The sequence below is a fragment of the Cebus imitator genome, unplaced genomic scaffold, assembly GCF_001604975.1.
Source record: "Cebus imitator isolate Cc_AM_T3 unplaced genomic scaffold, Cebus_imitator-1.0 Scaffold150, whole genome shotgun sequence".
Taxonomy (NCBI): Eukaryota; Metazoa; Chordata; class Mammalia; order Primates; family Cebidae; genus Cebus; species Cebus imitator.
In genome coordinates, this window is record NW_016107465.1 from 2,184,813 (window position 1) to 2,197,695 (window position 12,883).

The following is a 12,883-nucleotide window of genomic DNA, read 5'->3' on the forward strand; positions in this document are numbered from 1 at the left end:
TTTCCTCCACAAAACAACGACAAATTTGCCGATTTTTTTCACTATAGACCTGGTATTAACTAGGAAAGCAGATATTCACAGTATGTTTGTACAAATATTACATTTCTGTTCTCCAGAATATAGATATTATTTGAATTGTAACGTATAGTTATTTTAGTGTCTTGCTATAAAGCACAAGACACTAAATGTTTAAAATAAACAATGTAAGAAATAAGCACTCCTTACCTTGCAGTCATAAATGTAGATTCCCTTCTCTAGTTCAGCTCAACTGAGTAGTCCTAAAAGCTATGAGCATGGGGGTATACATTCCCATTCCTCCGCCTCAGGCATTGCCTTTCAATCCCTATATAGTGATGATGTCCCAGCTTCATGAGTGGGATTTGCATTGTTGGAAGTTAGGAAACCATGCTGGGGAAAGAGACTGGGAAGAAGAAGAAGAAAAAAGGCCGATAAACTATTCAACTAAGAATTAGCGAGGGCATCATTCTCTTGTCTGCAAAATGGCAGAGAAGTCTAAGGTGTTTTCCAGTGTTCCAGTTCCTGTCTGTACTTGGTTTGCTGAGAAATGATAATAAATAGCGATTCTGGGGCTCCTCCTGCAATTTACTACTCAAGGCTATGGGTACTGTAGCATACATTAGCAAGCATTAGAACATCTCTAATGCTTTTACGGAATCCAATTGACCGTTGATTTATAACTTTCTCCCTTTTTTTTTTAAACAGAGAAAAATCTTTGCCGGAAGTGCAGTGAAAACTGCAAGACATGTACTGAATTCCATAACTGTACAGAATGTAGGGATGGGTTAAGGTAAGAGAGTGAAGGATTTTGTCAAGTAACACAGCCCAAAGAGCTTCTCAATGTAAATAAAATGAAAAAATGTTAATAAATAGCACTCTGATGATCTACCCTTGGTTTGACTCTCATTCAAGCACTTGATTGCTGTTTGCATTATCTCTACTATTATATGTGAAAAATGGGATGCTGTGTTGGCTAAAGAAGGGTTATAAACCAAATAAATTCTCTTTAGAAAAGATGGCTCAGATATGGCAATAAAAATGGCCATTTGAGAGGCAGTCTTTGTGCTTTTTAACCTGCACTGTGCCAGTCAAGGATTACTGTGCAGGTAATACCAATGAATTATATTTAATCCCCCTGATTCATTCCTTGGATGGTTGGAAATTATTCTCTTATCATCTTTATTATTTCTCTCTAAATACCCAATCATTCTCTTAAGTACCTCAGGCTTGGTTCCATTATGCTATGGTATGCACATAGATTTAACACCAGGAGATGTTTTCCTTGAATGGATGACTTGCTCATTGCTAAAGCTCAGTAGTTGGTCAACTGCCTAAGAGAACAACGTACAGCTCAGATTAACTAGGTAGCCTCTTAATCTCAGTAGGGAAAGTCAGACCATTCTACATTTAGTGAGGAGCTAGACTGTGGCTGTATATAGAATTAGAACTCTGCGGCTGCACTGGATTTCTTTTGAGTATTGATCCTATCTTTATTTCCACCTGAGATTGGAGGTAAACTAGGCATGGTCCAGGCAGTTTCCACACAGGTATATTCTTCACTGTTAACCAATATCGGAGCATCATTTTCATTTAGATTTTAATTATCTATGGCTTTATTTCTTCCCCACCCCCATAAATGCATTCACTATTCACTTGCTTGGCAATTTTCATCTCAAGATTTCAGTACTGAGAAAGAATTACGCACCTAATTCTCCTTGGAGAAGGAGCAAAGCAATATAATAAAAAGAAAGTAGGCCGGGCACGGTGGCTTACGCCTATAACCCCAGCACTTTGGGAGGCCGAGGCAGATGGATCATGCGGTCAAGAGATCGAGACCATCCTGGTCAACATGGTGAAACCCTGTCTCTACTAAAAATGCAAAAATTAGCTGGGCATGGTGGTGCACGCCTGTAGTCCCAGCTACTTGGGAGGCTGAGGCTTGAACCCAGGAGGCGGAGGTTGCGGTGAGCCGAGATCGGGCCATTGCACTCCACCCTGGGTAACAAGAGCGAAACTCCATCTCAAAAAAAAAAAAAAGAAAAGAAAAGAAAAGAAAGTAGATGTGGCCTCACATCTTCCTCTGCTACTTATTAGCTATGTGATTTTGGGCAAATCACTCAACTACTCCGAGCCTTCATTTTCTCCTCCATAAAATGATGATAATCCCTGTTTTGCTGGATTATGACAAAGGTTAACTGTGATAGCATTTATAAAATACCTATTCTAGCACATAATTGGTTCATGAGAAATAAAAGATGATTTAAATTATTTCTTAGGGAACACTTTCTAGGGTGTTAAGCCAGTGCATGCCAATAGAAACATGAGAGCCATACATGTAATTTTAAATATGCCAGTAACCACGTTAAGAGAAGTAAAAAGATACAGGGGAAATGGAGTTTAATAAAATATTGAATTCCCCTAATATATCTAAAATATCATCATTTCAACAATATAAAAAACTTATCAGATGTTTTTCATTCTTTTTCATTGTACTGTCTTCAAAATATGATAGGTATTTTACTCTTAAAACACATCTAAATTCAGACAAAACTGTTTTTATGAGAAATATTTGATCTTTAGTTAGGTTTTATAGTTGAAAAAGAAAATTGTATATAGCCGAGTTGCTCCAGACTTACCCAAATTTTGGCCAATAGTGGAATCAAGTGCCAATTTTTCACATTTATCTTAGTTAAAAGTAAGTAAAATTTAAAATTCTGTTCCTTAGCCTTATTAGCCACTTTTCAAGGGATCAGTAGCCACGTGTGCCAGATTATGTTGGAGAGCACAGATCTAACCTCACCAGTTTATCATGGAGAGAACAGAGGTGTTCACAATACCAGGTGCATTAGCCTCACAGTACCTGTATTTTGGATGCAGCAGAAAGCTTCAGGGTTGGTGTCTGCTGTCTGTTACACATTCTTCTGAGCTCATTCCTTCTCCACACAGTGCAGCCTCTGTGTCCTGCTGAACAGATGCCAACCTCACTAGAAAGTGCTGTCCTGTATTAGAAAAAAAGGCAGTTTTTTTAACTTTGATAAGTGTTCTGGTTGTCCTTATACCTCTCAAATGGATCCATTTAAGGCAACATCCTTTTTTCTAGTGCTACAGAAAGGTTTTCTTTTGACTTTTTAAATGACAGCGCACTCTCTCTGGCCAGTGAGGAGATCTGTGAATGAAATCCACTTTTAGTTAGCTGCCCTTAGTCTCCTTGAGGCCCCTTGCATTTTTCTAAGGGCTTCTAGGGTTGACCATTTTGCCTCAAGAGACTTGTAAATTTTTAAATAGTGGCGAAGAACAAACAGGGAAAAAATATATCAATGCACAAAATCCAGGAAGGAAATAAATTAAAATGCTAACGGGGACTATTCAGGATTCTCTTTTCTTCAACTTTGTTTTTGTACTTTCTAAATTTTTTTAAGAGCATAGAGAAAAATAAATTTTAATTTTTTTTAAATAGTATTATCCACATACAAAGCAGTCAAATATCAACTGGAGCAATACAAAGAGTTTAAGACAATAAGAAACCATTTACCCCTGTTTACTCACCTTCTACTCTCATTGATGTGGTAACATAGGATCACATTTTCTCACTACATTTCCAATCACACTATTCCGTAATATTTTTATGTTAAATATTGTAATTTTTTTAAGAGAGTCTTGCTCTGTCACCCAAGCTAGAGTGCAGCGGCTTGTTCATAGTTCACTCAAGTGATCCTCTGGTCTCAGCCTTCTGAGTACAGTAGCTGGGACTGTAGGCAGGCACCATCATGCCTGGCTATTTCCACCCCCCCCTTTTTTTTTTTTTTTTTTTTTTTTAGCCTTTGTAGAGATGGGGCCTGACTGTGTTCCCCAGGCTGGTCTCAAACTCCTGGCCTCAAGTGATCTGCCCACCGTGGCCTCCCAAAATGCTGGGATTACAGATACAAGCACCATGCCCAGACAAATATAGTAAATTTTTTGTATTCATTTTCAATTTTAAGAATCAACCTATAGACTATGAAAAATATGATAGCTGACAGAAATTAGAAAGGAGAGAACAATATGCATTTCTCATTTGACATTCTGACAACTCATTAGATACTATCTCATATTGCTAGATAAATAGAAATTTAAATAGATTATTTAATATGATGTAGATAACTCCCAGAAATACTAAATAATAATACAACAAAGAAAAATCAAGATGACTGGGGAAATAGCAGTACAGTTACATAGTTTTGATAAATTTTTCATTAGAGTGTTTAAAAATGAATAAATCAAGAAAAGAGGCAAAAGTATTTTAAATCTTACTTTGATGAGAACCCACAGAAGACTAAAATCAGAAACATTTAAAATCAGAACGGCTGCTCCAGAGAGTTTGAGCTTTGGGTTGGACAGGATGGTTGTACACTTTTATTCAGTCATAATTCGTTTTACAATGTGTTTGTATTGCATTTGTAGTCATGAAATAACTCTTTATTATGTAGTAAGTCTGGATATTAAATTGTTAGGCATATTGTCAGACAGTGTGATTGTTTTGTCAATCAAATACTTTTTAAAAGCTCTGAGTCTTAAGACACGGCGCAAAGCAGGAGTGTGCTCATTAGTCTAACAAATTAAGGAGAATGTCCCAAAAGCCTAGCAGCACGTGTGTATGCTGCAGACATCATTGGAGGCACAGAGAAGCATTATAAGCATTGGGAGGGGAAAAAAAGAGGGCACATGGGCTGTTTCCCCTGCTTTGAAGCTTTGCCAAATCCACTGGCCTCTGAGGGAAACTGCATCTGTTACTTATGGAGTTTGGGGAGTCATTACGCTTTGGCATGATCACAACAGTCTGTTTCAAGCTCCCTTTTTACTTCTTCCAGCCTGCAGGGATCCCGGTGTTCTGTCTCCTGTGAAGATGGACGATACTTCAATGGCCAGAACTGCCAGCCCTGCCACCGCTTCTGCGCCACTTGTGCTGGTACCTTCCCTAGTTCTTTTCTTCATTCTCCCGGTTCTGGTTTTGCTTTTCTTTCTGGTTTTAGCTGTCACTCATACAACCCACTTGATATTTTTAAAGTAATGCTGGAGAAGTGCATTTCTCTTTGATAATTGTGCATGTATTCCCACTGAAAGTCAAGCAATCACCAGCATCCTCTCCCTGTTGAGAAACCCACACAGCCAGTGAGATCTCCTCTTTCAAAAGAGAGCTGATGTTTTTGACAAGAGGTTCCATTTTAACTGGGAAGGCTTTTTTCCCAAGGAAATTAAGAAAAAGCATGAATAGTAAATTGTTAATCTTAAAATTATAGCGGATTGATGGCATTTTATCAAACTATTAAAGAAGAATCCACGAAGGCTTTCTCATTTCCTGTGTTTGTCTTGCTTTTAAGGAGCAGGAGCTGATGGATGCATTAACTGCACAGAGGGCTACTTCATGGAGGATGGGAGATGCGTGCAGAGCTGCAGTATCAGCTATTACCTTGACCACTCTTCAGAGAACGGATACAAATCCTGCAAAAAGTAAGTGGATCTGCCCCCTCGGCCCTAAGGGGCCCTGCCGCTTTAGACCTAAATTCTTCATAAGAAAATAAGAAAACTTAGAATATGTCAAAACACTAGGTTTAAACATGTACCTGTGGGCACTGATCTGAAGCTTTAACCCAGCTTATCTTTGACATTTTTCCTCCTTTGCCTCGGGAGCACCTTAAAACCTTTAAACTAATATTTCAATTTTAAGTACATGCTCCATACCTGTTAAAATCACAGTGTCTACCTGTGTCATCAAACCTAGCAATTTTTGTGAGAAAAGATTTTTGTGTCATCGTCAGAGGGATAAAGACATTATGAGGTCGCTAATAAACACACCCTCCTCTGTGCATGTGTGAATGGATTAAAATTGGTACATTTTTCTCATAGATGTGATACCAGTTGTTTGACGTGCAATGGCCCAGGATTTAAGAACTGTACAAGCTGCCCCAGTGGGTATCTCTTAGACTTAGGAATGTGTCAAATGGGAGCCATTTGCAAGGATGGTGAGTACAACTGCCCATATTGATCTTCTGAGCAAAGTATGATCTTTCTACTTTCAGGACTAATATTTTCCCACTTAAAAAGGAAACTCACAAGCATGCCTCAGATAGGACATGCTCAATATTTTGGTGGCATTCATTCCTCTTGAACTTATGCCCTTTGTTTGTTGTTTGTTTGAATTGCAGGAAGAAATAAATCAGCTGTAGTGGTGCTGGCCAATATGGCTCAAGTTAATTTTGTACATTAATAAACTTTATCTTTTAGAGCAGTTTTAGATTTATAGGAAAACTGAGTAGGAAGTTTAGAAATTTCTCATATACCCCCTTCCCCTCACATAGGCATAAACCTCCTCCACTATCAATATCCAGCACTAGAAGGTGCTGGGTTAACATACGTTACATTAATGAACCTACAGTGACACATCTTTATCATCCAGAGTCCACAGTTTACCTTAGGGCTCACTCTTGGTTGTACATTCTGTGGGTTTGGACAAATGTATAACATTATAGTGCCATGGACAGTAGTTTTACTGACCTAAAACTCCTCTGTGAATTGCCTACTCATCTCTCCCTCCCCCTAACACCTGGAAACCACTGATTTTTTTTTTTTTTTTTTTTTTTTACTGTTTCCATAGATTTGCCTTTTCCAGAATTTATATAATTGGAATTATATAATATGTAGCCTTTTCTAGTTAAATGTTGATGTATTTCTTTCCAGTTTTTACCATATGTACTTTTCACCAGATTTTTAAAAATACCATGCACATAGTTTTTTATCTTGCTTTTTGCACTAAGCATTAGGCATAAACATTATCCTATGTTTTTACAAAGTTTTAGAAAACTTTATTTTTAATAGCTGCATAAAATTCAATTATGTGAAGATTCTGTAGTTTTTAGCCAATCTATTTGGATTGCTTATAATTTTTATATATAAATAGTAATTAAATGGTATCTGAATCTTTCACTAAGCCTTTTGGACTAGATGAAGTAATATCTTCATCTTGCAGAAGGGAAAACCCAAGGTGTAGAGCTAGGAAGTGACAGACCGAATATTTCAGAGCATTGGTCTGTTCTTTGCACCAGTGATTCTCAACCAAGAGGCTGGGACATAGCACCATCCCCAGATATTCTGATTGAATTGATCTGGGGTGCAGCCCATGAGCATGGGTTTAACTTCCCAAGTGTTTCTAGTCTGCAGCCAGGTTTGAGAACCACTGCACATCCAGTTCTCCCTAACAATTTAGCTAACACCAAATTTCCTCACATCTCTAGCCTCAGGTTCCCCATCTGTAAAATGAATGAATTTAAATTATTCCAACTCCAACATTTTGTGAACTTTTTTGACTCTTGAAATAACTTATGCTGAATGGACCCTACAATTTATTCCTAAATTTATGCAGAAATTACACATCAGTGATGTAGAAAGAAATTGTTTAAACTATTGTTCAAAACATCTTTTGATTGTTATAAAAATAGAAAAACAAAAATATGCAGTTGGAACAATCTGACTGACATAATCATTGCCCTAGGTTTATTCGTTCCCTTCTTTTGAATGTTTCTCCTTCTGGAAATTTCATGAAAGGAAAAACAGTGCCACTGTCAGGACAATGTGGACTTGGAAGTCAGAATGCTATAGTTTATATCTGGTCTCCAGGCCTTAGACAGCTTTTGAATTTCTCTGGGCCTTATTTCCACCATCCCTATAAAATGAAGAAGATAATACTACTTACATCTGGTTATTCCACAACTCCCTATAAGGAATCTCAAAAAGGTGTCAGAAAGATCTGGGCACATGACAGCACTGACAGGACATCATTTGTGGTCTCATTTCTTTGGAGCATCATAGGTGACTTTGCATCTCCATGGCCTTTCCAGTATATGATTGGTCTCCGGCCCTGTGTTCCAAGGTTTTCTTGCCGGGGCTGATTCGACTGTAGCACACTGGGGTGAGAGAGGCTTGGGGTGGTAGCACCCCGGAGACCATGCATCATTTTTTAGTTACCAGCAAGTGCCTCCTTTACTTAAAAACATGGTTCCCCTATTTCTGAATACAACCAGAAATTTTTGTAAGTTAGTAACAGAAAATTCAGGCAGATGGAAGTGATTGGACTGGACGTGGTAGCTCACACCTGTAATACCAGCACTTGGGGAGGCCAAGGTGGGTGGATCACTTGAGGCCAGGAGTTCGAGACCAGCCTGAGCAACGTGGTGAAACCCCATCTCTACTAAAAATACAAATATTAGCTGGGCATGGTGGTACGCACTTGTAATCCCAGCTTCTTGGGTAGCTGAAGCATGAGAATCACTTGAACCCTGGAGATGGAGGTTGCAGTGAGCAGAGATCGTATCACTGTATTCCAGCCGGGGAAACAGAGCAAGACTGTCCAAAAAAAAAAAAATGATGTAGGAAATCCATTGTAACTTGAAATGTTCACCAATAGCACCTGGTAGCATTTCAAGAGTTGCGATGGTTTAACTACTTCCCCTAAATCATGGTGAGCACGGGGCACATTATGTCAAATGGCACTTTGCTCAAAGTGGAGTGTTAGGATTGTGAGCAGAAGTGGGAAATGAAGAATCATATCTGCAGTCAGCCCATTTTCAGGTCAGTTACAGAATGAGATCATTGATGGCTCACCAGGCTTTTGAAATCACATGGCAGCTCCATTTAAGGATGCTTTATTTATTCTCTTTCAACAACTGTCATATTTCTGTGATTCTAAGACATGTATTTTTTTACATTTTAACATCTCTGAAATTAGATGCATCTTATAATTTGTGGCAGTTTACAACTGCTTTTGACCAGAAAACTGTTGTAATATTTATGTAATTTGTGGCAGTTTACAACTGCTTTTGACCAGAAAACTGATGTGATACCAGTGTTACTGCCCAGATATGAGACTTGGCTGCAGAGATATCTGTTCAGCTGAGTTAGGCACTGTCTACTTCTTGTGTTGAATTTAATGGCAGTTCTAAAGAGCTTCAGAAAACTAAACTATTGTTCAATATTCAAAGCAAAGATTCTTGCATAAGCATGGAAACAAAACAATGTTACGTAAACATAACAAATAACTTTTAATAAGTATAAAATTAAAATCCTAACTGATAAAATACTGTGTCAGAGTTTAATATGAAGTATCTTTTCCTTTGTGTTACTTAAAATGATGATGCATCTTAAATTTTGTCTTAGATTCAATGAAATATGGTATAAATGACTGTATACTCCCTGCTCTAGGTAATTCAAAGAAGAAAAATTTCATGCTTGTGTTATTGATTTCTAATTTATTCTTTTTCTAATCTTTGTGTTTTTTTTTCCTTTCACAAATGGATACCAATCACATTTACCATTGGACTGCAATGTCTCTCCTTGAAAACAATGCTGTTGACTGAAATCACTTTGGGTGGACCACATTTCCTCCTGTTGACTACTCCTGAATGACCTCTTCCAATCCCCCAAATCTGCCTCTCTGGCCAATCACAACCTTCTTCCGTGTGTACATCATGCTGCTCTTGTCTTCAACTCCCCCTTTCTCTTGCTGACTTCTGGGAAAGCAACGGAAGAGTCCTGGGCGGAAGGAGGCTTCTGTATGCTTGTGAAAAAGAACAATCTGTGCCAACGGAAGGTTCTTCAACAACTTTGCTGCAAAACATGTACATTTCAAGGCTGAGCAGCCATCTTAGATTTCTTTGTTCCTGTAGACTTATAGATTATTCCATATTATTAAAAAGAAAAAAAACAAGCCAAAAAAAAAAAAAAAAGCAAGCCACCTCTCTCTTTCTTGCTCTCTCTTTCTTTCTCTCTCAAGTTTGTGCAGGGAGATGGTGAACTGTTTTGTCAGAACTTAAATGGAAAAAAAAAAATAAACCTACAACAAGCCTACCTTTTATAACTGGGTGTTTAGTGCTAAACAGCCAGAACCACAGAGACAGTATTGTATGACCAAAGCATTTGATGCCAAAATTTGACGTTAAAGTAATGATTTGATTTCCTGCCCTGGTTTTGAAGGTCCGTTTTTTTCCCTTTTGCATTGACTTGCTTGTTTCCCCTTTGAGACTCCTAAAAATACCTTTCCAAAACATCGCAAGAGCATACATAGACAAAAATGAAAAAGAAAGCTCTTGCATGCTTGAGACCACCACTGGGGGAAATGACAGAAAACTGGACCTGAGGGCATTAGGAACATCCTACAGAGTTGTGTTCAGTGTCGTTTGTCTTGGTATTTCACAGTGAAACATTGATACTCTCCACACATCATTTACTTCATGCATTATATACTGGTTTTTTGCATTTTACTCACTTGATAAGTCTGCTCCACTGGTTTCATCAAATAGACTTGCTGCTACTGGCTTTTCCATTGTAGAGTGGGTTATTTTACACACAGTTTGCCAAATGGGATTGCTCTGTATAGTCAAATTAGTGATGGACAGATGGACAGAATGCAGAAGTACATAGAAGAGCTGAGGCTGATCCAGCTTCCCTGAAATTCAGATTGTTAACTTTGTAGACCCTGCACAATCTCTTGGTGCTATCTAGCCATTATCCCCATTTTTGTCAAGGCCATCAGAAATTCCATTTGTCGTGGTGGGAAGCATTTTGGATATGATGCAGGAAATTTCTTCCTGGGGTCAAAAGTTTCTAAGAGGTCCTGTATTTTTAAGAAATGAAATTTATTTAAATAATATTTAAACTCATGCCCATGTTGGCCAGGCAACGTTTTTCAATGGTGCTTATTAGAAGTTTTTTCATTTTGTCATTTTAAGAAAATAAAACTGGAAATTGAATATGGGCGGCATGATTGTAGCCTTCTAGTTCTCTTATTTCCCCACTCCTCTGTCCCTCTGTAACTATGCATACTATTACATACCTGTCCACCGAATGTTGAGATCATCTGTTTTTTGTTTAAGAAATATTTTCACTGTTTTTTTATAACTCTCTAAACGCTTCATGGAAACTAGAAGACTGAATTATGAGAAAACTGTTTGGATTAGTGGCCAGAAACGATGAAACCTTATAGATCTTTTGACAGTTTCTCTGTTTAGGGGAGATAGATAGACTGATAACAAGTTTCTTCATATCAAAGCTTCATTGGTAACCTCATTTGCTTTAGGAGTGACCAGCCATCTTGCAGGCTTCATGCTTCTGAGAGCCTCACTTCCAAGACGCTGCTGGAGTCACAGCTGAGAAGAGGAAGGGTATCAATATAGACTATCCTTAGAAAGAGCTGGGAAGTGGTTGCTAAGGTCCCCATCCAAATAGCAAGCTAATAAAAAGCCTATCTTGAAAATATTTCTAGACATCAAAGAGAACTTACAATCCAAGGTGAATAATAAGTAAATAGTCTGATGACCTTCTTAGCATTGTAATTTTATGGAATCACATAATGATTCATAAGTAACTAGGGAACCAACTGATTTTGCTAAGCAGCTTTCCCCTTTATAACACTGCAGGCCCTTCTGACACACACACACAAAAATGATATTTAATCCTGGGCACACCATATAGTTTTACATTTAAAGGTACAGTCTTAAATGACAAATGCAAGCACAAGACCAAAGCAAGGTCAAGCAGATGGCAAAACCGGATTTGCCCGCAAAGGAATCTGTATAACTCAACCAGCCCATACTATTTGAGGCACAAGGTTACTGTGATAGGAAAGATAAGAGTGATGTTTGTTTTCTTAGACAAATAACCATCAACATGACAACAAAATTCACTGGGGTCTACCCGTGTGCATTCCATTTCCCACTGACCATGCAGGTGCACGTCAAGGAAATCCTGGTTTAACTACTAGTGTGTTACTGCCTCATTTATCTACATAACATTATTAACTAGAACATAATGCTTTCAAAGTTTAAGTTAATGTTATATATTATGTACAAATATATATATATATATATATATATATATATTCATAATGAGATATATGTAATGGATAGTACAAAGTTTGGAGACTCAACAAATGCTCTAACCTTCTAGAGACAAAAGTCCTATTTCTGTTTTTCTTTTGTCTTTTGATTTTTAACTAGTGACCCATTGTTAAATCCAAATCCACTTTTACTGAAAAATACTGTACATGTGTAAAATGTTCAGTTGTTTTTTTGTAAAATATAGTAGAATGGTTGTAATTGATACTGGCCAAAATCAATGTTATTCCATATTTTATTTTTTCTATTAAATTAACCTAAGTTCCTGTTTATTTGATCTGTTCATACCCATGTATAAACTTCTCTGAAAGAGTAAGGTCATGAGAAACTTCCCTGTTTCTACCTAGAAGCTGGTAGAATATAAAGGAAAGGGTGGAGATGCATGAAACATCTAAATAAAGTTGGAAAAGAAAGAGTGAGCAGAGGAGGGAATTGAGAGGGAGTGAGAAACAGCAGTATAAGAAAGGAATGGGTTAGAATTGGTCATGAATTTGTGTTAAATCCCATTTTTAGAAAGCAAGGCTGTGAAAAAAATCTATAAAATTTGGCATCATTTCTCTCAGATTATACAGATGCTGGTCCCCAGAATAGGGCCCACCTGGTCCCGCTCTTCCTCTAAAGCACAACACACCGACTATTATGTGCCATAGGGGTGAGGGCCGTGGCTGGGGACTAGGAGGTAGGCAGTGTAAAAGCTGTTAAAGGAGAAGGTGACTTCAATTTGTTGACATTGGCTGGATGTCTGCAGATGATTTTGTCTGGAAGATGATTTTTTCTAGAAGATGATTTTGTCTAAAATAAATCTCCAGTACATACCATGGGGTGGGACTGAACAAGCTAGCTAAAAACAGCAGTGGAGTATAGATCTTTCTGAACCATGCCTGAAATGCAATTACTAGTCTTAAAGATTCAGTTCTCTGCCTTTTGGGGAAAAGAAATGATAA

At 37.8% G+C, this 12,883-nt stretch overlaps 1 protein-coding gene across 3 annotated transcripts in view; it reads left to right on the forward strand.

The window, feature by feature from the left end:
• The window catches only part of PCSK5 (proprotein convertase subtilisin/kexin type 5), a 461,778-nt gene that overhangs the window by 292,540 nt on the left and 156,355 nt on the right, over positions 1-12,883 (forward strand). The window contains exons 17-21 of one of the 3 annotated variants that reach the window (XM_017543248.2): positions 724-808; positions 4,866-4,963; positions 5,376-5,505; positions 5,902-6,017; positions 9,567-12,211. In XM_017543248.2, the coding sequence (XP_017398737.1) occupies positions 724-808; positions 4,866-4,963; positions 5,376-5,505; positions 5,902-6,017; positions 9,567-9,682 (545 nt within the window). In that variant the 3' untranslated portion in view covers positions 9,683-12,211. Of the gene's footprint in view, positions 1-723; positions 809-4,865; positions 4,964-5,375; positions 5,506-5,901; positions 6,018-9,566; positions 12,212-12,883 lie in introns of those variants that run through there. The other 2 variants (XM_037743743.1, XM_037743744.1) reach the window with 2 other exon arrangements.